This window comes from Sparus aurata, chromosome 24, assembly GCF_900880675.1.
Source record: "Sparus aurata chromosome 24, fSpaAur1.1, whole genome shotgun sequence".
Classification (NCBI taxonomy): Eukaryota; Metazoa; Chordata; class Actinopteri; order Spariformes; family Sparidae; genus Sparus; species Sparus aurata.
In genome coordinates this window covers 7,453,298-7,478,544 of record NC_044210.1, presented here as the reverse complement: position 1 = coordinate 7,478,544, position 25,247 = coordinate 7,453,298, and the positions used below count along the sequence as shown (strand labels likewise).

At 43.3% G+C, this 25,247-nt stretch overlaps 1 protein-coding gene across 1 annotated transcript; it reads right to left on the bottom strand.

Annotated features, from left to right (window-relative positions):
• Nucleotides 1-600: 600 nt before the first annotated feature.
• On the bottom strand, nucleotides 601-18,339 carry slitrk6 (SLIT and NTRK-like family, member 6). The gene is made up of 2 exons (XM_030410300.1): nucleotides 17,791-18,339; nucleotides 601-4,599 (listed from the first exon to the last, which is right to left on the bottom strand). The coding sequence occupies exon 2, from the start codon at nucleotides 4,582-4,584 to the stop codon at nucleotides 2,047-2,049; it is 2,538 nt and encodes an 845-aa protein (XP_030266160.1). The 5' UTR covers nucleotides 4,585-4,599; nucleotides 17,791-18,339; the 3' UTR covers nucleotides 601-2,046.
• Nucleotides 18,340-25,247: the final 6,908 nt, after the last annotated feature.

Below are 25,247 nucleotides of genomic sequence, written 5' to 3'. Positions count from 1 at the left end.
TCTCTTTGCATGGCTCAAATGATGCGTGTCTGCATACAAATACATAAACATTTAGTTACTGATGTTGGTGGGGGTTTCTGGATTTGTATGCCAGTGCTGCATCGATGCCGGCGTTGCGCGAGTGTTTCAAACCACGAGGTTAGGCGTGCGTTCTTTACGAATGGGAGCTTCAGATACATCAATTATGATAGAAAATGGAGGAATTAGAGAGGGTCCACTGTTTTCCCGGAGAGAGGGAGAAAATGAAAGTCATGCAGAAAAAAGCGCGGCTGGTGAAGAAAGCCCCCGCAGCCATTGTTGTGTGATTAAGGACTAGGTTTGAGCCATCGTGGGGGGTTAAATTATTCACACAGCGGGAGGACAACCAAATGGTGATTACACAAGTACATGCCTGCACTTATACACATGCACGCGGAGGACTGATAGCACACTGAGAGGGAATGTCGCTGGTTTGGGATGTAGATGTGGCTCAGGGTGGCTGGGGCGTCAATTAGGCGGGAGGCGGTGCACTGCAGCGAGGCTACAGGGGGTCCACATTCTCGTACACATCTATGAGATGTACACATTGCTCTTTATCTAACCATGAATCCAGTTCAAGTGTAATATTGCAACTCTTTATTTCCTGTTTATCAGTTACAACTTCTGTTTATATTCTGTACAGCACTGAAGGCACACAAAAAACAAAGATATAATGCAACAAAGGTATATACAACATATACAGAATAAATAATTAAATCTAGTTAAGTAGAAAAGCTACAGAGTGTGTGCTTACATGAACCGTCTCAAAGTTGAAGGAGTTTTTTTTTCCAAGAGTATGATGGAGTGTGTGGTGGAAATCCTGACAATGTCCACGCTGCAAATGTCGGCGGCCAGCAGTCCCATTGCTTTTATTTAATTAGAGCTGAGAGAAGTTGGCTGGAGTCGGTCGGCAGCTTTCTGGATGGAAAACTGGAGCTTTTGTGTTTTGTTTTTTTTGGGTGGCGTGGCTCGTCCGTACCCAAACGTGTGCTATAAAAAGGTTAATATGCCCCCCGCCTCGAACCGGTTCGAAACAGTTCCAGATCAGTTCGTGCCAGCGTGAGGAAGGACTGATGCTCCTGAATGCTGTCGGACATAAATTAGTGACATGAAACTCAATGGCGCATACACTCGCACACACAAACGAACACACTGAAGGATCACAAACATTTGTGGCTCATTTTTTCTGACACAAAACAAAAAACTAACAAACAAAAAAAGTTTCAGCAGGACTGTTGATTGTCATGCACCATCTTATGGCATTTGATTAGTGCAATGCATTTATACAAGATAACAGTTGTGTATAATATACTGTACTTTAAGTGCTGTATTTACTGATTGAGAGAAGAAGAAACATCATTTTCCTTGTATAAAAATAAATTAAGGTCCTGTGACTGCAGCTGTGCAGTGAATCGGATCGATCAAAGGAACCGACAGGAAAACAGAAGTGGGACAACAACTCCTGTTATTGTTTCCAATGTACAGTTGGCGTTCTGCTAACTCTACGGCACAATGAGCATTCTGGTTATGGCGTTCTAGCCAGCTTATGTTGACAGAGGGCGTAATCAGGTCATACCCCGAGTTAGGATAGACTGATTAAACAGCAATTCTGGGTCGAGTGGTGATTGAGATTCACCCACTTCTTTCCAAACATCTGCTTCATCCTACCAGGATTTCAGATGGGTGGGGGAGGATGTTTACTGTGTGGATCAATTATTCGAGATAGCTTTCAACCCTAAAAAGCTGTTTGTGTGAATCTCTAAGATGGTTTCAACCCAGGCCTGCTCAACACAATGTGATAGCTTCCTTTAAGTTACATTTGGCCAAATGGACTTCACCTTCTAACAGCTACATAACATGGCTGTCAACAAAGAAACAACAAATAAACCAGTTACATTCTGTGCTACAATTAAACTTAAAGTGATGTGCCCATGATATATATTTCACACTGTGGAAAGTACAGGAGGGCAAACAGGACAAGGCACTTGGTTCTGAACAATATATATAGTTACTTTTTTCTGTCTAAGCTCAGTTAAATGCAGTTTGATGCTCCAGAACCTCCAAGTAGTCCGGCTCAGTATGCAAGTTGGCCTTAAGTTCAAAGTACTCGTTCTTAGTTTGCTCGAGCATGACCTTGCGTGGTCTTGAGTACATAATAGTCTCCATTAGCTTTAACTCCTCCTGGTGCCCCGGGACCTGCATGTCTACAGCAGACTGCAGCTGCGGCATGTTTTTCCTAAGGTACTCAGTTATTCCAAGCTGCTGCAGCTCCTTCTCCCTCTCAAGAATGTTCCTGTACAGGGAGTTTGGATTGCCGAGCGTGACGAACTCTGCGGGGCACTCTCCTGTCATGGGTCGGAACTTTGAGCTGGGGTTTCCCGTGAGCGGGGAAGTGTTCTCCTTCTCCATGATGCTCCGGCAGAGGTGATGCTTGGAGCTGGGATCGTCAAGGCCGTAATCCATATCTGCGTCATGCTCCTTGTGCTGGGAGCAGTAGGTCGGGTTGCGACAGATCTGCACGATGGGACTGTGGGATCTCTCTTCGTACAGAGTGGCGGACCCCGTCCTCTGAGTCAGAGTGTGGTGTGTCGTTTTCTGCCCGTACATGCTATAATGTAAGTGAATTGGACTGCTGCTGGTGTTCTCCCGGGGCTGCTCCTCTGCTGCTTTTTTCTTTGCCCTTCTCCGCCGCCGGTGCACCACAAACACCACCAATCCGGCTGAGCAGAATATAATCATGAGCACAAGCATAAGAAGGCTTAAGATGAGCACAGAGAGTGGGACGGTGTCCGTTAGCGCGCTGAACAAACCCTTCCCAGTGCCTTCAGGCCCCAGTGTAGCTGTCACACTCTCCTCCCCATCTGGGGACATGGGGTAGTAGGTCCCTAAGCCGGGGCATAGTATCTCATGACGGAGGCTTCTCAGCTCAGCCTGCATCACTTTCTTTGGGGTGTGACACAAAATGGAGCCCACCACTGTGTCCTTTCTGAGTTTTTCCACCCATTGTTTGAGGCTGAGCAAGTCGCAGCTGCAGTCCCAGGGGTTGTCCTCTAAATAAATCTGCTCCAGTGAGTCAAGCTGATCAAGCACGTTGCTCACTGGCAGGTGCATAAGTAGATTTTTCCTCAAGTTTAATTTGGTGAGGGGCACATTGCGAAATATCTGTGCTGGAAGAGAGCTGAGCAGGTTATTATTTAATGACAACAGCTTTAGGTTTGGCAGGGGATTAAATGTGCCTGGAGCAATCTCTTTGATAAGGTTGTATTCCAGATAAAGGTATTCAAGGTTGTGGAGCCCCACAAACATTGTGGAGAACAGCTTTTCAATCCTGTTTCCATTCAAATACAATTTCCTCAAACTGCTCAAGCTGAGGAAGGTTTCATTATCGATGTAATCTATTCTGTTGTTTGCCAAGTTGAGTGATTCTAAACTATCATAGGTGACAAAATCATACTTGAGGAGTTTCTGAATCATATTTCCTGTCATGACCAATTTAGTGGGGCTTTGCTGAAGTATTCCGATATCTGACACCTTTTGAATTCCTCTGTCCTGACAGTGCATCAAAAACCCAGCCACAGGGTGATTGTGACAAGAGCAATGCTCCACACAAGGACTGTCAGGAATGTGAGATGGCGTCGGTACCTTGGCGTCATCTTTGGCGTCGATCAGCTTGGGAATCTGAGCCACTTTGGATGAGGGAGTTACAACCATATCCAGTGACTTTGATGGCTCTTCCAGGTTTATGTCTGCGTGGGATGGGCAGAGAACGTCCCGTTTGACTTTCGCCAGAATGGTCCCCTTAAGCTGATGTGGCGTGGTGCAGACCACGTCCCCGATGGCTGACTGGGCCCTCATGTTCTCCATCCAGATTTTTAAATGTAAAATATCACAGTCACAGACCCAGACATTGTCCTCCAGGAGGAGTTCCATTATCCGTCCGATGTGCTCCAAAAACCCCACATAAGGCAGCGTCTGGAGCTTGTTGCCACGTAAGTCCAGGTGGGTGAGGGGCACGAACCGGAAAATGTTACTGGGTAAAAACTCGATGGAATTATCATTGAGAATGAGGACCTTGAGACGGATTAGTTTGTTGAAGGCCCCCGGCTCGATGACCCGAATGAAATTTGTGTCAGCTTGGAGAAACTCCAAATTCACCAGGCCTTGAAAGGTATCCTCCTTCAGAGTGACAAGGAAATTGCTATTTATGTGCAATTTTTTCAGTGAACTGAGAGTGCTAAAGACCCCTGGTTCCAGTTCTTGTATGCTATTACCCCCGATGTGCAGCGAAAGGGCATTCTTAAGCCCTTCCATTTCCTCGGCACGGAGCTCGACCAAGTCATTTTTGTAAAGGTTCAGGTGGAAGGGCACACCTGACGGGACATTGATTTGGGAGATTTTGCTGATGTTTCGCTGCTCGCAGTTAAGATGAAGGATGCCATCTTTTCCCTCGCAGGAGCACAGGGAGTCACAAGACTCGCTAATAGAAGATGATGCCTGTGAGGGATGGATATCTTGGGATCGGGCCGTGGTGAGAAACAGGGCGCAGAAAATGATGCAGGGCAGCATTTCGGTCTGAGATATCTGTCAAGAAAATAAAAACATGGGCAGAAGGGGTGGGAAGGACAAAAGAAAGAACATTAAGTATACATTGTTCTATAAGTGATGATGTATTCTTGGAATCATTCTATTTACATGTTTGAACCTGTAAATGATATTCAACCCCAGTGATCCACATTTCATACAAGTTTAATGTGTTACAGTACATGAACATGGTTGTTGGATGTCTAAGTGTGTAATCGCTTAAAATAATATTCATGGGTACATCTTATGCATGAGGGGAAGTCACACTCCTCTACGATGAGTTGTGTAGTGTGGAATTGTCTTTTTATAGTAAAAAGGCATGAAAAATATATAAAGAGGAAAAGGAAATTTTGCATTCTACACTCATTCACACACTTTAATTCAGAAAAAAACATGCTCCATCTTAAATGTACTATCATAAAGTTCTTTTCTCTCTGGATGTTTTATCCATATGTGGTCTTCACACTAGTTAGTAATGGTGTATCCTGGCTGGACTTGACAAATGGGCTTTAAACCAAGTGTAGCAGCTAATGAGAATCCTAATAATCCACATAAAATAGTCATCAGAATCCACACTATCTAACAGGACACTGAGCAATGAGTGGAAGACAGCATTTCTCTCCAGTGACTCACAGTGGGATAATGGTACATTTAAAGAAATGAGTCTCATTTGACTGATTTCTCTGCCCTTTCTGTGCAGACTCATCTGAACAAAGCCTTAGTCGGAATGAGTCATACGAATGCAGAAGTTATTTCAGTCCATGTCAAAGTAACTTTTATTAACAGGCATACAAAACAAAGAGCTGATAATGAATGGTCGTGACTTCATGGATCAACCAATGCACTCTCGCTTGACTGCACTGAAAGAGACCTCATCACAAACCAGACCTTTATTCGTCAATCTGATTCCTACACTGTTCATTGGATTGTGTTATTTGACTGCTCCAACAGTATCTGGAGGAGCGCACGGACAGCACTGTCCACTGAGAGTTCAACCTCAAATTCAAACATCATTCCAAGCAGGATTTATCTTGAATGACAAGGGATGAAATGAGATTTTAATGATAAGCGCCTCAGCACCACATCTTAATCCATTACATTAATACGACTAAAATCACAATGGATCAGAGGCGAGATCCCTCTCGGGGACTGTTGGGGGAATACAGACATCTTCCCCTGATCAAGGATAACTAGATATCCACTGTTAACCAGCAGAATTCTTCAAAGAGATCAGACATGGAGAGATGACAGGACGGCACAGCTGTTCTTGTCAACCAAACCGATTTAACATCTCGAAGAGCTTCATTCTAACAAGACCGGGCAAGTTCAGCCGCTACAGCTTGTGGAGAACAGCGTTTGTCAGAGGCTGAAACCTCTGACTCATGAGCCTGCTATAATGGTACGGGACCCTCTCCTGACCAGAAAATTGTGTCCTCCCTATTGAAACTCAATGAGACGTATGGCACATTTTCAGGGGGCGTTTGCATCTGCCTGTGCAGATAGTGTGGCAGAAAATGCAGCTTGGAAATGTGGACTTAGTGCTGAGTTCACACATACTAAATGCACTGTATATATTCATTAAAATTCTTGCTATAGCCTGAATACTAGAGATGTTAGAACAAATGTACAGAGTACAGAATGCATTCCAGCATTTTAGGCATTGTCGGAAGTTTTTACATTACTGATCGCGGAACAACCCTTGAGCCAACCCCACACACACACACACACACACACACACAACATGGACTGGGTCCATGAACACAAACAAAGCCCTGAGTACCATCTGCCCCAGAGACAGCAGCTGAACTTGAAGCAGACGATTCATATGTAACTTCACTCTTGCTTTTTCTTCATCATTTGCCAATTTGTGCCTCTAGACATTTTTTTGTTTTGCTCTTGGGTGAAGTCAAAATTATTGATGAAAACCAAGTAAATACCATCTCTGGCATCTTTGATCTGTTCACATACAGTAAACCCCAAGGCCACTCCAAACTTTTCAGCCATAAGATATCTAGACTCGCTATCCTCACTCCACGGGAACACCGACATTTTTGCGAATATCAGGGAATATGAAAACATTTAATACAATCAGAAACACACTCACAAAATTAAAAGAATAAATCTCATCGCTAACAATCAGCCAACAGAGTGAAATAGCAATTCAGTTACTAAATGCATTAACACTCCCTCTTGCTAATTTCTATTGGGAATCACTACAACATCAGACAGAATACTTGTACGCCAGAATAATTAGTTGCATGTTCTTGTCTCCAGGGAAAATAAGTGCTCTGAGTCAGCCTGCACATCAGTACAACAATGGGGAGACCCACCATTGAAAAGTCTTTCAAAATGACAAGTAAAAACCAGTAATTGTGCACATGAAATAGTAGTGTAAAAGGTATTACTCAAATGGGTAGGCAGTGATCTTCGTATAAAGATCTATTTTGCATTTTGTAAAGGAAACCCCTCGTGTTATCATCATAATCTTACAGAAACTGAAACCTTTGATGTAATATTTATGTGTTTAACAAAGACACAGTTTGGACATACAGGCAGATAAAGATGATGTAAAATGCAGGAAAAGATGATAAAAATGTGCTCCCACATTTGTAAATGTCTCTTCAACATCACAGCAAGCTATTAAATCATCATCTTCAGCCAATAATAGGCAGAAAATAGGGAGATATGATTGTCTGTGAGCTCCAATAACCCATGTTTATCATTGGGAGATGATATGGTAGAATATAATGAAATGCAGAAATCTAATTTAACAAACCTATTAAATATGTATTGTTTGGTCAGTGATAACATTTCGAAAATGGCTCCAAAACCTGGCATCCAAAAATGTCTTTGGCCATTTCCTTTTCATTACTTATCTAGTTATTTGCTTGTTCAGAAGTCTGGTGGTGGTCATGGTACCCAAGGCGCTCACCTCTGTGACCTCGTTGGCTCATAAGACAATGTGAAATGAAACAGACTATTGACAGATGTTATCGCGTACCGCATGATAACGCTGCAGAGGGCAGATACGGAAAGGCATTAGCCTCGCACACTCTTCTTTCTGCATTTCAAACAGACTACTCTAACTGATCCATTTTTCAGGTAATCAATGTTGCATGGAACTCAGCGTGACGGGCACGGAAGAGATGAAACGCTCTTTCCGGTGCCGGTCTTCCACTGTGCTCTCCTTCCGAATTCAAATGTGCATCTCTTGCTGTTCAGACAATTCAATTAGGGCTCTACTGAAGCCCTGTGAGATCTCCCCTCATGCATGTGTGTGAAGCCAACTCATCGTCCGACATCAAATGAGATGAGTTAGGAAGGAGAAAACTATAAGAAGAAAAGATAGCGCTGAGCTGAGGAGGGGAAGACAGAGGAAGGACCGCAGAGATGAGAATTCTCCTGATAGAATATTTATCACACATTATGCACTTCTACAGGCGCTGTAATGTTCACAACAGGCTTTGGCCACTCACAGACACAAATAGCTCGTTCACACTTATTTAGGCCAGCTATAACTTCTATTGTTCGAGTGCAGTGAAGGGCTCCACATCATCATAAACGTACACTGTGCCCTCATGAGTATAATATCATGTTACAGTGTTGAGGCTGTTTCTGTACATTTGTAGCTAATGAATACACATGTTCATATGGCACACACACTTTCTCAACAGTGCAGAACACTGCTCCGTCATACTTGGTACGTGGTCTTTTCATTTTGATCACATTTAATTATACTCACTCATGATCAATGCACATAATATGCTGCTAAGAACATGGCTGTTACGAGCTGCAGAATACCACTCACTAAACCAAAACAGGCCTGCGCATCACTCACAGCATGTTCACGTTCAATGTTTAGACGTATTGCTCCCCAAAGGGAGTTTTCTTTTGTCCTTTACCTCCTTCACAGGAAGGTGAGAGGTCAGGATCAACTACAAGGCAGGAGAATCCTGGAGACAGTAAGGTTTGCAGTTTTTGACAACATGAAGACAGGGTTAGGGTTCATCCTCTTCTACATTACTCTTCTTTTCACTTGTCTACCAGAAAGATGTGCATGATTAAATGAATAGTCTGCACCAGAAATACTAGGCAGTCATTAGTGACATTTTTTATGTTGAAACGTGCAATGTTCACAATGCTAAGCGGCACACACTTGAGCTGCATTTACAAGACTTTTTTGTTATTCTTTTTTTAATATGGCTCTTACAGTTAGGGTTGGAAGGATGGATTATATAAAAGATTAGATTTAGTGTTTTGCTTCCTACAAGGTTTTTCAACTAGTCTGGGTTTACACTTTCATTTCATGTCAGGGAAATTACTCCCTGGGAACTTCACAACCACAAAATACTGTAAACAGAATCAAAAGATCAGATTAACTTGCACCATAGATCTACGAAATGAGAATAAACATTGGAGCTACATACGTCTTCCCAATAAATCATAAGTGGATGTTCAAAACCATAGCTTGCTTCTCTTATGATGTCCCATCACTTCTCTCCTGGTCTCAATACAAATGGTCAGATTCTGGCTTCGTCGCAGTTTGACTTTGACAAACTTTCAAGAAGACAACGGTATTAGCTATACATTTGGAAAGCCAGGGATGGCACTGAGCATGTAATCCTTACTGAATGGTACAAAGCACATGTGCCCTTGCTTTCTATTGATTTTGCACGCTTCATGAACGGTCAGAGCTCTGCAGAACCACTCATTTCTGTATTCTACACATGCTATAGATAGCTTTGAATCGACGCGCACACACACACACACACACACACACATAATACAGATACGGTATGTGGCGACATAACAAGAACTTGAATAAGAACTATGCGTGCACGTTATCTGGCTGACAGTTTAGGACATTATTTTTAGGTAATATGAACACAGCTATAGTCATGTTGGGTCCTTGTCACTGTCAGAGTAAGTAAAGCATGCTGGAGCCACAAATAGCCCGTAAGGCAGAAACCTAATTCCTGTTTCTGTAGCGTGAGGCGACTTGATGTGCAAGTATGAAAGGCTTGTTATCCCTAGTGGCACTCGACGGATAGAGCCCTTCTCCCAACTCCGTCAAAACTGATAAAAGTCACTCCATATTTGTTGTTCAAACTTATCGAGCGGCGGGGATTTTTGGGAGTTCTTTATCTGTTTTCAAGGCTCCACAGTCCCCTTACTTTAGCTTTTTATGACCTCGGTCCTCCACATTGCCTGGCTACCTGCAGTCAGGGTGATTTATGGATCTTGACAACATGGAGGTTGATGGAGTACATTTTAATTCACAGAAGTCTGAGGTTTCCTGTCAAAATCATAAATACTGTTTAACATACTAGTGTGTCACCCGCATGTCTTATAGCTGAAATGTAAATGTAATCTGAAGCCCATAACCGCTATGATGGAAGATTCCAAGCAGGTATAAATTGTTGTCAGACTCATTAGTGGAACTTGTGTGGGAAACAATCTCAGTTCATGCCAAATCATGTCTCGATGTAGGTGCCAAAAATGTGTGCTCTTACTATGGTGACAGGCTTCTGGTCCGTGAGGCAGCGTGCAGGGAAATGGTGAATACTTTTCAAAGCTCCTGAAGTGGCTCATTTTTTTTCTATACATCTACTTTTGTGAGATATTCACAAAATCAATACAGATTGAGCTCTATTTGCAGCTCAAGGGAAACTCAGAAAAGACCACCTTGACCAAACTTGTGTCTTTAAATAATTAAATCACCCTCACATCCTCCACCTGGACAGGAGTTAGGCTGCGACCAAGAGCCAAGATCCTTTTGGCGGCGTTGTAGGCACGTGGCCTCGGCGACCAGGGAGGCGAGGATCAAGCCCCATGCTCCGCTGGCTGCTACACGGGTTGCATCTTTAGAAAAACGTCATCAGTGGCCTGTTAAAAAGCCAGATCAGCTGCGCGCTTCCTCGTGTCGTGCAGTGGTCCGAACAGCTGGCGGCTCATCATATGGCGGGCAGGGGAGGGGGGGGCTTGATGTGTTAAAACCTCATACGCCGACACAAACTGAGATGAAAACACGTTTTTTCGCTGCCTCGCTACCTTGTGCGCTGCAAAAAAGGCCTCCTCTCTCACTGTTCTCAGCTGGTGGGCCTTAATTTCTGATAGCAAACATATGCATGATAGAACTAATAATAGAAGCACAGAGACTGCATAGGGAGGGGAGGGGAGGGGAGGGGAGGGGGGTGGCACAGCTCCCCTGGCAAGTGCGATTTAGTAGGCTTGCATTTCAAATGGTCTGTTTAACTAATGCGCAGTAATTAGTTCTCCAGAAATGAGCAGGCCGATTACGCCAGTGTATTGTGGCATCAAGGTGCATTTTGCAAGGAAAGACATCTGCACCAAGCAGTTTGCACTGTCTGTGTGTATTTTGGGGGACATGTTCAATTCAGGAGTGGTTAACCAATGCCAAGCAAGACTGGTTGAACTGAACATAAACTCATTGTGAGTGCTCTGTCTAGAGGCAGCGGGTTCTGGAAAGTCCGGAACATCACAAGAAAAGATATTCTGGTGCAGCCTTTCTAAGGATTGTTACGCAGCAAAACAATTTCTGGGACTTGTAATTCAATTTTGAAGTTAGTGAGATGTTTAAAAACATTGTGCAAGCGTTTCGTGCTTTCCGTTTCAAGTTGTGATGTCCCAGATAATCACAGCGTACAGGCTCCTCTCAGCTGAATTGGCCATTTAAAAAAAAAAGGATCACCCACCCTCAGCAGAAAAGGCCACAGGGTAGCAGTAATGACAGTCTTATGATTCACTCCATAAATACGTGGAGATCTGCTGCCTGATACACAAGCCTCAGTCTCGACGGAGCCACTCACTGTAGGTAGACGGACCTGCTCGCCGATGATCAACAATAGAAAAGGGCGCCGCCGTGAATACCTTGTGGTGTCGGCACATCAGAGGGAGGCTAATGAAAGTGTACACGCTATAAATACCTTCTTAACCAAACACACATAACATGGACGCTTATGTAAGGCAAATTGCACTCACACATGATCTAAGATGTGCAGTCATTAGTAACAGCTGATTGGTATCCGGTTAATTAGCAATGAGAAGAAGCCCGCCATGAAAAAACATAAAAAAAATAAACTGTTCATGCGTTTTAAAAGTTATTGGATGTGGTGCTGAGTGATGAAACGATCCCAATGTGTGATTGTGACAATAATGAATGTAGACAGTGATGACAAACTTGGGATGGCAGTCGGTCAGCCTGCAGTTTTTTGGCTTGTCACGTCAAAGTACGTGTCCGATTTTCACTGCAGAGCATTGCTTGAGCTACCAGAGGAACTGGGTAGAATTTTGATATTTACAACATTAATGACTCAACAAACTCAAACTCAGAAACTCTCCATAACAGAATAAACAAGCTTTTCTCAGAACACTGTTGGAAGCTAGACAGGTGGCAGGGTCCGCCACACATACATAAAGTAAGGCAGAATGGAATGGTGTTGTCCTTCAAGGTCAGTTTGTTTTCATGACTGAACAAATTGAATACACAATGAGATAATTAGTTTGTTTAGGCATAAAAAAACAAAGTTGATGACTGAAATTTCATCCCCAAAAATACATAATGCACCTTTAAGTTTAACCCTTAAATGGCTGAATAATGTCATTAAACTTTATATTGAACAGTAAAAGGAATACAAATGTATTGTGATCACCTTTTTTGCTATCAGCATCTTCATCTTCCTAAAACCTAAATATTCCTTTTCATAAGTGGTTCTACATATTTTCGACAAGTAGCTGCACATTTATATTTTAACAGCACTGGAATGAGATTGTTGAGCCCTTGCACGTCCGAGAAAGGAAGAATTTAAAAATCTAAATAAATAAACAAGACAATGGCGGCCCGGCTTCAAGCCCCTGTGGATTAGCTTTCAGCAAACCTTGCAAAAACACATTCAAAGTTCCCTCAGCCCCGATGGTGCACCGAATAGTCGGGACAGGACGGAGGATTAGCAGCAGGACATTTTTCAATGCTTGTGAAACGTGTGCTGGCAAGTCTTACATCTGACAGAAAATCACTGGTTGGATTGTGTATACCTCCTATCCCGAGTCTCTCTCAGCTCTGCCCTCTACCTATTTATTCAATAGACACTTCCATTATTCATCCCTCTGTCACACAGGGATCAGTTTAAGTTGCTTTATGATTCAGAGCCAGTAGAACAAAACTGCACCCATCTGATGCCCCGAGTGGCTGACTGATACACATGCCTTATAGGAAATTCAGTCCACCACCAATGGAAATAACAAGACTCGTTAGATCTGCCAGCAGCAGACAGAGTGGAATTAAACAGTCCGTGGACAGAGACAGGGCTTCAGGACTGAAAACGCTGAAAATATTTTCACAGAGGACAGGAAAATAGCTTTACTCACCGGCCCACAACAGGATAGGCTGTTGAGAGAATTTAAAAATGTAAAGATGTCTAGTCTGTGTGTAATCTTCAGACAGATCATCACACTTCTTTACTTGTAGATGATGGATGATTGGTTATGTTTTGAAGGAATAAGGGTTTAAAAAAGACTGGAACAGGGCTTTGATTGAAGATTATTACCTGACAATCATTTTCGTGATTAATTAGTTGTTTAGTCCATATCACGTCACGATTTCTTAGCGCCAAAACGCAACATTTCTTCCCTTGTCCAACCAGTAGGATAAAACCCAAAGACCCCAAAAAAGAAAATATTCACTTTTACTAAGATGGAAATTGCAAATGTTCACTTAAAAAAGAACTTAAATGATTAATCAAGCATCAAAATAGTTGGCAACTCATTGTCTTCAGAACAAGTCGTCAACTTATCGTCGCACCACTTGTCTTGAACTTCAAAAAATCTGAATGTCATCATGTAAAAGCTGCGCCGTGAAGCTTGAAACTTTTGATCTGACAGTACAAACCTCGGGAATCTCAGTTATTGCAGTCCCAGTCTGGGAATTTAGTTCATTTAACAGATATATTTTTACATAAAAGTCAAGATAAGCTTTAAATAAGTCTATCAAAGAACACTAAAAGCAGCACCTTGGTACAGATTTGGTTCAAGCTATGTTGTTTTTCTGCCCCTGCAGTTTCTCTTTTCTAGCATCGGCACAGCAGCCGAGTTAATTGAGTGTCTGATGACTTAACAACTACAGAGACTTGAGCTGACCTGCACCGTCCTACTGAACAAGACCTTTCAAGACCAATTAAGTAGGAATGCCATGGCGGCAATTAAAGGAGGTGGACGGCATTCTAACGCTCCTGTTAAAACCTGCTCAAAGAACAAATGCTTCAAAGTCAAATCAAAAACACCTATAATTCCCTGTTTGTGTTGGGATGGATTACTGCCCAGCATCTTAAAATGCTCTCAAATCATAACATAAACTGAAGATTAAACAAAATTTACAGACAACACGGCACACATCGCGTGTCTGGCATAAAGAAATGTGTGCGTACCACACGTGACGCCGCAACAGAAGGGAGTGTTGCCTTTTAAACAAAGGCAGCCGTGTGTTTATTGTCCTAAATAATCTGCTCACTGAGCGTTTCGTCAGAACAGCAAACCACAGCCCCATCATATTCTATGCGCTGCTTCCCAAACAGCAGGTTTCTCCGGCATCTAGAACACACTCAGACAGACAGCCGGGTAGACTCAGCACCTGTCATGAATGTCTGAAGGAGAAGACAGCAAAACCTTGTTGCGTTGTGCATCGTTATTCTGGAGGAAATGTCAGCTTAAAACATTGATCAGTAACTTTAAAAGAATCATGAATCAGTTGTGTTGTAAAAATGGTTTAAAGTGCTGTTCCTAGGGTTGTTATCTGGAGTCCTGCAGAGTGCAATAAGAGATCCACTGGCCCGGAGCACCCACCCCCTATACAGTACAGTATATCTCCTGACAGGGAGCTTTATAGCAAGGAGAGCTTTTTACTGAGAGAAGCTATTGCTTTCTTTCAGGTGTTTGAGATAAGACACTCCTGGATAACAGCAATGCAACAAGGAGCGACTGGGGACAAATGTGCGAGAGCTGGTATAATACAGAGTGCCTTGTCTGACAATAACATAGAAAGCATTTTACAGGGAGTGCTTCTCACAATGTGACTCATACATGCTAATTTAGTCCAATTTACTCAAGCAGCACAAGCGTGAAATTCCGATGACGCTTAGAGTGGAGCTCGACTGATATATATATATACACTGTCCCATCCAATTTTTGATCTCTGAGTATACCTTGTCTGATATGTTGGTTTTTTTTAACAAAACACACTGCATAAGAAGATGCTTGAGGTGATTACACTGATGTTTACTATTCATTTGGGGAAATAAAATAGCAGACAACAGCAGTAAGACTGTTGTAAACATTAAAGGACAAGTACACCCAAAAATCGAAAATTTGGTCATAATCTTATCAACTCCCATGGCCATCTGAAGTCTACAAAATGTTCCTGGAGCAGTGAAAAACAATGTTGCAGCATTCTACTGACTGAAGTAGGAACATAATCCAAATCTCCTGAAGCCCCAAGACCCCCGAAGTGATTTGATAAGACGTTACTTACAGCCTTTCCTAAGCCAAAATCTTCACTGTGGCTGCTAAGCTAAATGCGCTAGTGTGCTATATTGCCTTTTTCAAATCAATTTGGGATCTCTGGGCTTCTGGAGACTGGGATTTCATTTGGACCAGAGCCGGTTTTGGATGTTTTTTTTCGGTGGCTTTTTTAAAATAATTTCTACAAGTCCCTCTGTCAGTTAATTAGGATGCTGCCATGCTGTCTTGCTGTGAAACTCCAGAAAGTGTTTTGTGGAGTACAGAAACTTCAACCAACTTCCCCCTCGTCAAGCGGTTGAGAAGATAATGACTGAATTTTCTTTTTTGGGTGAACTCATCCATTAATATTTACTACAGTCGTTCTGCTGTTCACTGCTACTACCCAAAAAAAAGCTAAGTAAGCGTGGTATCTTTTAATAAAATATTTATCTTCTAATAGAAATCTAAAACTTTATGCCCTTAATGTTGTGTCAATATTTACCACGTTTTATTGACTATCAAAAGGTGTTGTATTGTAGTTCAACATCACAGAATCTGAATAACAATAATTCTATGTACATAAGAGTATCAGCTGCAAATATCGTAATCTTTTAACTCCCTCATATTGGTATCAGCATCTGCCCCGATAATGTGAATTCCATCTTTTCCCCGACGTTTCTCCCTATTCACTTGGAGGTCACCAACCAACCGTCTCGTGCATCCACTAATACACAAAGTCAGGCTGCTTTTGCTCGGGGGCTGAAACAGAGAATGAGACTGGAGACTGAGACGGCGAATGCGAGATAGTGAGACTTGTTGCGTCCAGCGAGGGGGGGTTGTTTCATTTCAGCCTGACATGGGAGAGCAGATTAGAGCACCCCTGCGCTCTATTGCTTCGGCGCGCGAGTGTGTTCCCGCGCCTGCCGTGCGCGTTGTTTATGCGCATGTACGAGCTCTGACCGTCCATCAACTTTTCCCGGAGCGCCCTGCAGTGTTCCCGGGCACCAATTACGGTGGGACTTGTCCCTTTCCTCCCTCTGTATTGGAAGTGATGTGGCTTGCCCTACAGGGTCGACACCACCGCTACACCCACAGATCTGCAGAGATCCTGCCAGCGCCCGCGGGCCCCTCCACCGCAGTCCTGGAGAAATGATAATCATGACATCCGCCCACTCAGAAGGCAGGAGATAGTTCAACTCCCTTGCCCCCTGTTCGAAGCCCTTCTTTCTCTTTTTTTCCTTCTCCTTCGACTGATTCAATATTCTGTGGGCTAGCGCTGCCTACTTTCCTCGTGTCTCAGGAAAAGCAGAGGCTTCTCCAATATATCTGCAGGCTCTCGCTGCCTGAGAGAGCAGTGTGCTTTAATAAAGTTTCACAATGCCTCCTTCATTGTTCTGCCCCTGAGCTGATACTCTGACAAAAAACTGCAGACTACTTGCACTGATGAGACCGATTGCCTTTGGCCATTTTCAACACCTATTCAAACACTGATCTACGTTAAGAGGGATCAACGGCGTTCTGTGGTCGGTTGACTACTGCTGGACATTGGCTGATTTCGTCAAATCAGATAATTACATGCACAACTCTTGTTATTAATAGATTATTGGAGGGAGGGGGTGGGGGGCATGAGCACAGACAGAGCTGCCTTCAAAACTCCCTTTGAGTTTTGCACATTTTTAGCCCACACACAAGATCGGTGATTACATCTCAGGTTAATTCGACACGTTCGGCTTTAAAGCACAGTCGTGGACATTATCAACCAAGTGGTTCATCCAAGCAAGAAATTGAGGTCCAAACTCAATTATGCAATTCGCAACTTCCGCTAATGAGACGCCCATTGCCCTCATTTGCCTGCACTCGAGCGGAGGTGTAAACCTCAACCGGTGAAATAAACCTTCGGCTAACAGCCCACCGTTGCACCCCTTAATGGCTCGAAATGAGTGACAGATGTAACGGGCTTCTGATGGAAGCAGACCTCCTTCCCTCCCCTCCTGATTGGCGGAGGTGTCCTAGGAGTCGTGATGCGCCCCCACTCTTCCCGCCCCCCCCCCTTCCCATTACCACACACCTGCGACCACTTACAGTAATTATAAATATTCATACGCCAGCCACTATATTTAGCTGCGGTGGCTACGTGCCAACAAAATAAATAAATATATAAAAAATGAGGAAGGAGTGAATAATAATTGAGCATTTGGGCAGAAAATGTAAAGTTTTAGCGAAGCAAATAAGTAATCAGGAACCCCAGCGGCGGAGTGTCGAGCAGCATAAGGCGGCAGCGGGGGTACAGTAGCTGCGTGTGGCACTCCGCCAGGTGCGCTGGAGGTAATGGAGGACCCCCTCGGGGACGAAACTCGCTGGTGGCGTCTCTCCGACACCTTTCTCAACACTTCTCATAGTCGTAAAAAATAAACACTCGAGTTGTCAAGCTCACTGTACGCTCCTTTATTACAGTAGGACATGATGGAGTGCTGGTCAAACAACCGGGTTGCTCAATAGCATACTTAAGCTAGTTGGAACCTGCCCCCCCTTAGCCCTAATGGACACCTGGATTCCTCTACGCCTTCCATAAAGCCCACCTGCTTCTAACAAGGGGGCTAAAAAGTGATTTAGCTCGCTGAGGTGAAATGTAAAAACAGAAACATGGAGGGGCAAGGGAACACTTTCTTCGTGGCTTACCGGTTAAAACTGATGAAAACAAGGCAAGAATCCTCCAACTGTCACCGTGCTCAGTCCATCAGCAGGTACGAGGAGGCGACGCATTGAAGACGAGCTGTGTGTGTGTGTTTTCTCTTTCGGGGGGGGGGGGGGTAACCTCCTCCAAAACACTTTCTCCTTGAAAAACTTCCCACTGCTTGTCCTCTCTTAGTCTTTTTTCTCCAGTCCTGAGCACAAAGCTGTCACACACACGGGCTCGGTGAGTTATTCCGTCGCTGTGAGGTTTCACTCCGGTCCCGGGATGGTGCTGCTGGGGATGGTGATGATGCGTTCACGGTCCTCCTCGCCGCAACCTCCACGGAATTCAAATCTGATTAAGTTGTAGGTTCGAATGGGGACAAGAAAAGAAACCAGTGCTGTCGATTTAATTCACCTTTTCTTTCTTCTCTTTTTTTTCTTTTCAGTAGAGTCCACTTAAAAAAAAATAAAGATGACTGCGCGTCCTGCTCGTGCGCCGCGCCGCGCGCTCTGTGTAGTTAACCAATCTGCGGTGTATTGGAGTTGCGCCGTAATTTGCATGCTGTAGAGGTGGAGGACGGAGACGGGAAGACGCGTCAAGCGGAGCGCATTGCGCAGCATGGAATCCGGAGGCGCCTTTCAAAATAAAAGCACGTGTTTTACATTGCCAGAAGCTCCGAACTGACTCTGTTGGCTTGTTTCGTGTTATAGCGGCCTCTACTGTATAGCAACACATAGACAGAGGTATTATGATGTCAAGTTTAGTATTTGTGTCAAAATAAATCCATAAAAGCAACTTTCGAACCAAAGATTTAGAAATATTTTATTTTGAGGGCAAAGCCTCCCAACTTCCGGTATCTCCCTGACTGTATGTGGTGATTTCTGATACAGCTGGGGGAGCTCTGTAGCAGTTATACAGAGCCCCTCCTCCTCTTGGAGCTTCTTACAATACTAAGGAAAGGGGGAAGGAAAAAAAAAACAAAAACCTTGCACTTGCATTGATGGGCTTTAAATAGCCTGGCTCCTGCACCAAGCCTAAAGCATGAAACTAATGCGATAAACTAATAGGCAGATCCATCCAAAACACAGATTAATGATCCAATCAGCCAATAAACAGTCTTAAGCCAATAACAAAACATATAATACAAGAAAAATCTGTCCTTGTGAGAAAGAAATTAAGGCAGTTTATCGTGTGAAGTTGACTAATGTTAGCGCGTTGCACATGAAGCGAACTGGCGTTCGAGCTGGTCTGCGTCCTTGAAAAACACACCAGAGTACGGCCACTTCCAGCTGAGTTGGAGCGCAGCCTGACCTCTGACCTCCCCGCGGCACGGGGATTGTAGAATATGTCAGATTGTGGCTTCTAACTGATGAGATAAAAAGCCAGACTTGATAAAACAAATACAGTACAGATCTATCTGCACGTAGCCCACACTCCTCAGCGGTAATTCTCTGCAGCTTAATGGTCGATCGCTTGCAGATGGGCCATGGAATGTCTCCCTCATGCTGACGTTTGTTTTTTGTGTTTGAAGCTGCAAGCCAAGTGGGTTTGTCACAGGATTAGTGTAAATTGAACCACAATCTGGAACATCATAGAAGGGTGCAAATCTATGGTTGACCTCAGCAGTTACCCGACCCTATCTCCCCAAAAGGATGTGGTCTGAGGATTGGGATAGAAAAAAGTGATGTGAAAAAATATTTGGAGAGAGTTTGGACCTAGAACTACTGAGGATTTATTTCAGAATGAGAACGTTTACCCTCATTTAGACAGCCTGAGATCCAGTGGTCCCCAGAAGGGTGTATCAGGGGAGACCATGGCCCCGTTGATCCAATTGTTCGCCACCCTACTGCCCCTCACAATAACACACACATACTTGTGAGTGCCCCCCTGTTCTCGTAGTGAGTTGCATATGCATAATACATTGTCAGTAATGAGTACTTTATGCATTGTATTCATCTGATATTAAACAGTCGATACTATCTATTTAAAGAAGCCATTCCAAGGCTTAAGGACGTGGCCCAATCTGGAAAGTCTTTTGAGGCCCCACCAAAACTTTTAAACACAACTCTGATCAAAACACGAGACTAAACCTTTCTCCAAAAATAAATGAAAAACACATAATTTGACTCCATTGTTTTGTCAGTTTTGATAACTTTTTTGAATGTTCATACATACATATCATGAATGTGTTATGGTAATTTCAAACTTAATCAAATAAGTAAAAAGTATGAAACTATCCATTTATTGTAAATGAACTTCAATTGCCAACTTGCTGTACCTTAACGGCCCACAGAGGGGCTGTGGCCCACACTTTGGGAATCAGTAATTTACAGTAAAGAGATGAAAATGTAAAGAAAAGTATATCTAGTGAAATAATTTTGACCAGTAGTACACCCCCTCCCCTCCTTTTGGTGGCCACCCCAAAGATTTTCAGTGGCCCCTTCTGGCCCCCACCCCATTAAAATTATGGGGCCGCCCCTGCTGAAATAATCTTAGATCATGGTCTGCAAGCAGATTCATGCTCAGTGACACAATGAGTTCAGCATTTACCAATGTGCATAACTTCCATAGAAGTAACAATGATTTCTAAGAGCAAACTCCTTTTTTAAAATGGTTTTGTTACTCCCCCCCTTCATGTAGCCCTCTCTTTCAAAATAAATGTACTGTATCCTTTTTACTGGCGCCTTGTTGAAATATGCTCCTAAACTACTTTCTACGGTGGCTTTCCTGTTAATGAAAGCCACAAAGCCATTAAGCTCCTTGTCAGTAGGTTCTTTATGTACTTTTCCTAAGTAGTGCAGGTGCTCTATCACATGGACGTGAACTAATAACAAATAAAACATAGAGATAAGGTGCCTATCTTTTATGTTTTGTATTTGTTTTTAGCAACTGGAACTAGGACCAAAGGGTGTTGATATACCCTTCAACTGAGAAGGGGAAGTAAATGTTTAATTATTTATGTATTTCTTATCAATTGACTGTTTGATCACAGAATGGGGGGCATTTTCTTCGTAATCAAATAAAATATCAGCTATGCCGACATGCAGATAGGACATCAACGGAGAGCAACCTTTACGATGAAATAAACAGTGTCTGTTGCTGAATGTGGATGCTGCGGATGAAAATATAAATAACTTTATTCAAAGCTACTATTCAAAAATGATTTTGCCATTCAAATGTCATTCGTGTCAAACATTGCAGCTAATCCGTAGAACAGTGAGCAGAAAGCAGGTGGACGAAATAAGAGGAACAAGTTCCATTGCAGTACTGGGTCTACAGTAAATACCAGTGTGCTATAACACACAGTGTTTGACTTTGTGTGAGACAGTTATGCATGTTGATTCAACCGAGTTTGTAGTGGCTGAAGGCAAATATTCTCTAAGTGTCTCTCAGAAAGTGTTGAATTTCTGTTGTGACAACTGTGGCTTTTTTTGGGGGGGGGGGGGGGAGTGCGGGAAGGGGTTCGTTTTTTGAGCGTGTCCCTTTTTCTACGTTACATAATCGTGCAGTGTTTTCATCACACCAACTCAAGCAGCAACATCGGAGGCAATACAGCGGTAACAGCTGAGCAGTAGTGGAATGTAACTTGTCCTTTTCCTTCAGTGCAATTTCTTCTGCTTTCTGTTTCTATATGCACCTGCTCCATTACAGTTCAGAGAATATCGCACTTAAACATCAAAGTGATGACCACAATGATGCAATAATATAGATTATTCTGAATTTTGCATAACGACTGATTTTACTTTTGCTGAAAGTGTATATTCAGAATATCTTGATGCTAATACTTATATACTTTTACTTAAACTTGCAAGGCCAACTTTCTTTGCTTTTTATGCAAACATGTTTTCCCTCCCAGCTCGTCAAATATGGCAGATGGCCTTAAGCTCCCTCTCGCATCAGTTTTGCACGTGAATTAAGCATTAATACGTTATATGCAAAATCTGCTTAGACTTTCAAATAAAGCTTGCTGACAAACCGTTAAACCACATGATGACAGATTAACACTCTCTGACTGTTACTTGTGTTGTCAACAACCACGGTTTGGTAAGGTTTAGGAAAAGATCATAACTTGGGTTAAAATAACTAAGAGACGCAACTCACATCACATAAGCAAACGAGACGCTAGCTCTAGTCTACAAAGGGAAAGTTATATTACTGGAGTAGAGGGGTACTTCAAGTACTGAAACATGAGGGGTAACTACAGCGTCAAACATCGTAGCTGACCTGCTACAATATCTGACGTGTCGGTAGTGAGAACAGGCTGTGATTGCACAGTGTAATGGCTGTATGAAAGTGACACCATCCATGTGTAAATGGGTCTGCTACTAGGCCGGTCAAATTACGCAACAAAGCGAGGGCGTCCGCCACCGCACAACCAAAACAGGGGGCGGCATTGTTTTACCCGGTCGCTATCTCAGGTAACGGTGGAGCAACTGGAGTAACTGTGGAAAGATAAAGTGCCCCGCTGATTCACGCAAAGAGGCCAGAAACCGAGTGGAGAGAGGGCGTTCACTGGATGAAAAAGCGCGCTGGTGTTGCGTCAAAATCTGTTCCCCTGCTGGTATGTGTTTCTCCCTACCACCAGGATTTGAAACGGTTCAAAACCGGCATTCTTTCCACTAGATCAGTAAGTAGCGAAACCTGCTCACTTATTTATGCAACTGGGTGTTTAACTCTGCCTTTTCATCGCAGATCAGTATTTGAATATCATTTTTTTTTGTCTTTTTCCTTTAAACAGTAGCCAAGCTGTTAGCATTAGCCGTGTTGCTAACACGGTGGCGTCGGTGATTTCAAAGAGGAGCGCTGAGAGGGATCTAGCTCCACTTTAAGTCAAAATTTCAATGCATGACAAAATTGTGGTATTTCAACATCGGGGTACTTCCTCCATCTCTGTCGTTGACTCAGTGATGACTGAAGCTGATTAAACTCTTTAAATTGGTTGACTTTAAATGTTTGTTTTCTCACCACGGGACTCCGAAGATTTCCCCGCTGTAGTCTGCCGGCTTTAAGACACCAAGCCGAGCGCTCCGGGCTGCGATGCGTGCATCTGGGTTTAACTTTTTCTTTCCCCGTTCTACTGCGCACCGTCATTAAAACTAAATATCAAACTGAAAAGCAGGGTGACACTCGCAAAGGAACCGTCTGTTGGCAAATGTTCAAACACATCTGTCCTATTTTCATCACGATCGTCATATACTTAACAGGGGCGCGTCGTCCCAGTGCTCCATCGGTAATGAGCGCGGTGTTACCTCTCCGTTACCTCCGTATATTGAAAGGCACACTGCAGCTATTGTATCAACACAATTACATGCCTCCCACTCATCTGATAAAGCAGCAGATATAAGTATTTGAGCTGAGAGAGAGAGCCTGGGGATGTATATAAAGGCAGGACAGCAAGAGCAATGACTTCATCTGGCTATTCTCATGTCGCACGTGGGTTGAACATCTGCGGTCGAACAGTAGAAATATTTTAATTGCAACAAACGCTGTCCAGATTCTGTTATTTAGTCTATCTGGTTGTATTTGTTTCTTAGCTACGACTGTTTGTGTGCATAATTTAAGAGCTCTCAAGGCGCAGCCCTCCCGAGCAACTCTTGTAATTTCCGAAAGTTTAGTGCTTTCTGAAGGGCCTTCCTCTCGCTAAAAGGGGGGTCTTTTACATAATTATTTGCATAATGGCGCTGCAACAATATGCGCAATTATCGCCAATGTATTCCACAGCTGTTTGTCTATTTCTGTTCGTCGTCAAGGTCGCAATCTGTGCTGCATTTTAGGAAAGACGAATCATGCAGAGTGTGCGTGCTTCGTGGCTTCTGTTTGGACCTTAAGGCATGCAGATTTTGTAGCCCGTCTCAGAGCCATATCCTCACTGCGCCTACTTTTAGTACGTCTGATGTCACCATCACTCATCCTCATGTTCGTAGCGCAGTAGCCAAGGAGCCAAAAGGAGTGAAACCCTGCTGCGTGATGACATTCAGAAGACAGGGCAACTTTTTTTTTTTTTTTTGCTTTTCTGCAGTGAGAATCTCTTCTCAAATAATAGAAGATCCTTTTGCATCTGTGTGTGTTTTTTTGCCTTTGGCCCAAGGAGCTATAGCCCACCCACAGACCTACGCCGCACTGTTTGTGTGCTGCAGTCGGAGATGTCTCACATGCTCTGAATCAGGGATGTCTTGTGAAAATAAAAAAAATTAAACTCTTCTGCCAGGACCCAGACCGGGTAAATTTAGCCTCGCTCCTCGCTACTTCCCCTGTCAAAAGGAGACCCATCAGAAAACAGGCCTTCCAACCCAAACTTTAGAATCCCATCGAGTCTTTTACGCTGTTCACCTCAAGCTCTCAGTCGTGAAAAAAAACTGGTAAGTCGAGTCCCCCAGGCTGGCACAGTGTGGGATTGGGGTCAGCAAACACATTATTTTGTCAGAGCTCAAAATGTATAAAGTTTTAAAAGTGTACTCAAAAAAAAAAAGGGAACGATTCACTCTTCTCCGGTGATTAGAAGTCAGCCCGGTCGGCGGGCTACGATGTGAGCAGTTAATATTCCTGCAAACCACAGATACGTCCAAGCTCGTGCACGCCATCGCTATGTACATATTGACATTGTACAAAATGTGCAAATCATAAGTCATCTTTGCATAACATGTTTACCCTATTTTGACCGTGGGAGTTGGAGGAGATGGGGGTGGAGTTACAGTAGCCAAAAAGGCAACCGCAGTTCATATCTGCGTTTCAGCATTTTATAACCATCCACATGGAAACGCTTTTGTGTGTAAACGCACATTTAGCATAGTTTTGGCTGATCGTCCAAATGGATCGTGTAAACGCACTTTTTTGAAACCTGGTCTCAGGGTGGAAAATTCTGAAAAAAGCTGCCTTTGCGTTCTCGTTTGGAAGGCAAATCCGCATACTTTGCATATCGATGACGCCATCGCCCCACCCCTCGTCCTCTAGCCTTCTACCTCATTTTTGGTGAATTTCAAGTGCCACCTATAGGCCTAGAATAATGAACTAGAGCGTGCTGAGTCGTTTCCAATGGATCTGTTTGGACGCAAATATTCTTGAAACCATGCCAAGGAAGACGGGCGAAAAAAGATCGCTTTGCTACGTGTGGATATGGCCTAAGTGTAAAATTAGGAGACTCAGGATATCTCTGTAGGGCCATCTCTGGTTGTATTTATGTTGGCCAACATAGGTCATTTTAAGTCCAACCATGAAGTTTCCTCAAACATAACCAAATGTTGTTTTCTGTTTAAACCTAACCACATTGTAAGCACAGGTTTGTCCCAAGAGAGAAATAGAATATTGAACCTTAACATACAAAAAGTTGCAACGTAAACGAACAAAAAGCTTAAACTATCTTGTTCTCAAAAACAAGCTCAGCTATTTGTTTCTAATAAATATAAGATTGGGAAAGGCACCCCACGCCTTCTGAGAGTACATTTTCTGTGTCACCCCTTTT